The sequence below is a fragment of the Cryptomeria japonica genome, chromosome 11 (assembly GCF_030272615.1).
Source record: "Cryptomeria japonica chromosome 11, Sugi_1.0, whole genome shotgun sequence".
In the NCBI taxonomy this organism is placed as follows: Eukaryota; Viridiplantae; Streptophyta; class Pinopsida; order Cupressales; family Cupressaceae; genus Cryptomeria; species Cryptomeria japonica.
In genome coordinates this window covers 56646377-56648973 of record NC_081415.1, presented here as the reverse complement: position 1 = coordinate 56648973, position 2597 = coordinate 56646377, and the positions used below count along the sequence as shown (strand labels likewise).

Here is a 2597-nt window from a genome sequence, read left to right as displayed (position 1 = left end):
TTTTTCAGGACACCAATCCAACAACATTTTGATTTTATATTATTATTAGTTGAGAGTGTACACAGAATCTCCGCGCGTTCTGTCGTTTATAGAGAGCGCAATGGAATTCATTCATTCATTCATGTTGAATTATCAGCCCATGCCTCACACCTCTTTTGAATGGACGTTAACATATTCTGCTTCAAACCACCAATTTCAATGCATGCCTCCTCAAACCTTGAATTTTGATGTTCCTATCCAAAACATCCTGTGTTCATACTTGAGATTGGAATATATTTTAAATTGGAAGAAAACTTCAGTCAAGCACGTATCTGTCTCACTTCTTTGAATTGGAATTGATTTCCCCCACGCCTTTGACTGTGTTGGCAGTCTTTCTTTACTTTCTGCCAAGATATTCCCTATATATATATACACTATATAAGTCATACTCCAAATAGCAGTGAGCAAGCAAAGAGCTTTAAGCATGGAGCTCACAGCAATAACATGGCCTGTTATTCTGGTAGGAGCTGCAACAATTTATGTTGCACTCATTCTGCTAAAAAGCCTTGCAAGTAATAAGACCAGTTTCCCACTCCCTCCAGGCCCCAGAGCTCTTCCTGTAATTGGCCACTTTCATCTTCTCTTTGATAAAACCAGGCCAATTCACCAGATTCTAGCAACAATGGCAAAACGCTATGGACCTGTTCTGCAGGTCAAATTTGGTAGCAAGCCCGTTTTGGTTATAAGCTCTGCAGAATTAGCAAGAGAATGTTTTACAGTGAATGACAAGGCTCTGGCATCAAAACCCGTTCTTTCACAAGGCAAGCATTTGGGCTACAATTATTCTATGGTTGCTTGGGCTCCTTATGGCCCCTATTGGAGAACTGCTAGAAAAGTTTGTGTGGTTGAGCTTCTCTCTCCCAAAAGAATCCAGTCTTTTGCCCACAATAGAATGCAACAACTTCGCAAAGGAGTGAATTCTATGTTTCAGCAGGCTCAGCAGGGGAGTAGTGTTAACATGAAGAGGTTTTTCTCCCAATTGAATTTTAAGACTCTCATGTCTATGATTATAAATGAGAAGTATTTTGGAGAGGCTTCAGGGGTTTCAGAAGAGATTGTTTCTGAGGCGATTGAAGAGTCCTTTGTGTATCATGGGTGTGTGAATATTGGGGATTATATTCCCTGGTTGAAGTGGCTTGATTTGCAAGGGTATGATAAGGCTATGATAAGGGTACAAACACAAATAGACTTGTTCATGCAGAAAATATTGGAGAAGCACAGGGAGAAAGGATCAAAAGATGGGGAAGAGGCGGAAGACTTTGTTGATGTGCTCATTCAACAGGCAGATTTGAATGCCCAAGCGATTCCTGATAAAGATGAATTCATTAAGGCAACTACTGGTGTAAGTGTTTTCATTTTGTCATTTCTTAACAATTTTATTTCACTTTTAATTATCCATATTCATTATTAATGCTATTTTTAATTTTGATCATACTCTGTAATCCATCATAAATATTTTCACATTGCACATTGCCATTTCTTAACAACTTTGATTCAATATATTGCATCTAAATTAAGTTCTTATGACTTAAAATTTTATCTTTAGATTTTTTCTCATTCCCTTATTAATATTTCTACATTTGCAGATTATGTTTAGTGCAGGTTCTGATACACTTTCAGTTGCCATGGAATGGGCATTGTCATTGTTATTACAACATCCACGTGCAATGAAGAAGGTACAAGAGGAACTTGATTCTAAAGTTGGACGCAACAGACTGGTTGAGGACTCAGACATACCCCAGCTAAAGTACTTGCAAGCAATAGTAAGAGAGAGTTTGCGCCTTCACCCATCAGCACCTTTGCTTTCAGTACATGAATCTGTTGAGGATTGCACAGTGGGAGGCTATCATATTCCTGCAGGAACAATGCTATTTGTGAATGCATGGGCAATTCATAGGGACCCAAAATTGTGGGATAAACCACTAGAGTTTATGCCAGAGCGTTTTATGGATAGGGAGATAGACGTATTTAACATACAAATGAAAGCTGATGACTCAGAGATAATTCCATTTGGGGCAGGGAGAAGAGGATGCCCAGGTGCTGTATTGGCAATGAATATGGTGCAACTGACTCTTGCAACTTTCTTACATAGCTTTGAGTGGTCTATTCCAGCTGGAAAAGTTATTGACATGAACGAAGGGGTTGGCTTGACAATGCCAAGGGTGGTACCTCTGGAGGCTACCGTTAAACCCCGTCTCTCCCATCATCTATACTAGAGATAGATCTAGCATGTTAATGCCATATTTTTACAAACTCGCTACTTCATTTTATGTTGCCTAATATCTTGATGTAATAAGCTGGACTAAGGTATAAATGATATAGTTCAAACTATTATTGGTCTTATTATAAGTTGGGAGCCTATATTTTTCGTTTGCTCAGAAAGGGCATAAAGACATGCTAAGAAGGCATGAATGTTCTTATAGATTAAAAAGGTGGTCATAAAAGAATCAATGTTTTCCTCCCCAATCATTGATTGCTTTTGAAAATATCTTTAGTGTTCATTTGGCTAAAGGGTTATTTAAGAGTTCATCATTTGTATGACAAGACAAAGAGAATGA

The 2597-nt window shown here is 38.3% G+C and overlaps 1 protein-coding gene across 1 annotated transcript; it reads left to right on the top strand.

Annotated features, from left to right (window-relative positions):
• The first annotated feature begins 427 nt into the window (after window positions 1-427).
• On the top strand, window positions 428-2380 carry LOC131051405 (xanthotoxin 5-hydroxylase CYP82C4). The gene is made up of 2 exons (XM_057985924.2): window positions 428-1381; window positions 1626-2380. The coding sequence occupies exons 1-2, from the start codon at window positions 464-466 to the stop codon at window positions 2253-2255; spliced, it is 1548 nt and encodes a 515-aa protein (XP_057841907.2). The 5' UTR covers window positions 428-463; the 3' UTR covers window positions 2256-2380.
• The last annotated feature ends 217 nt before the right edge of the window (window positions 2381-2597 follow it).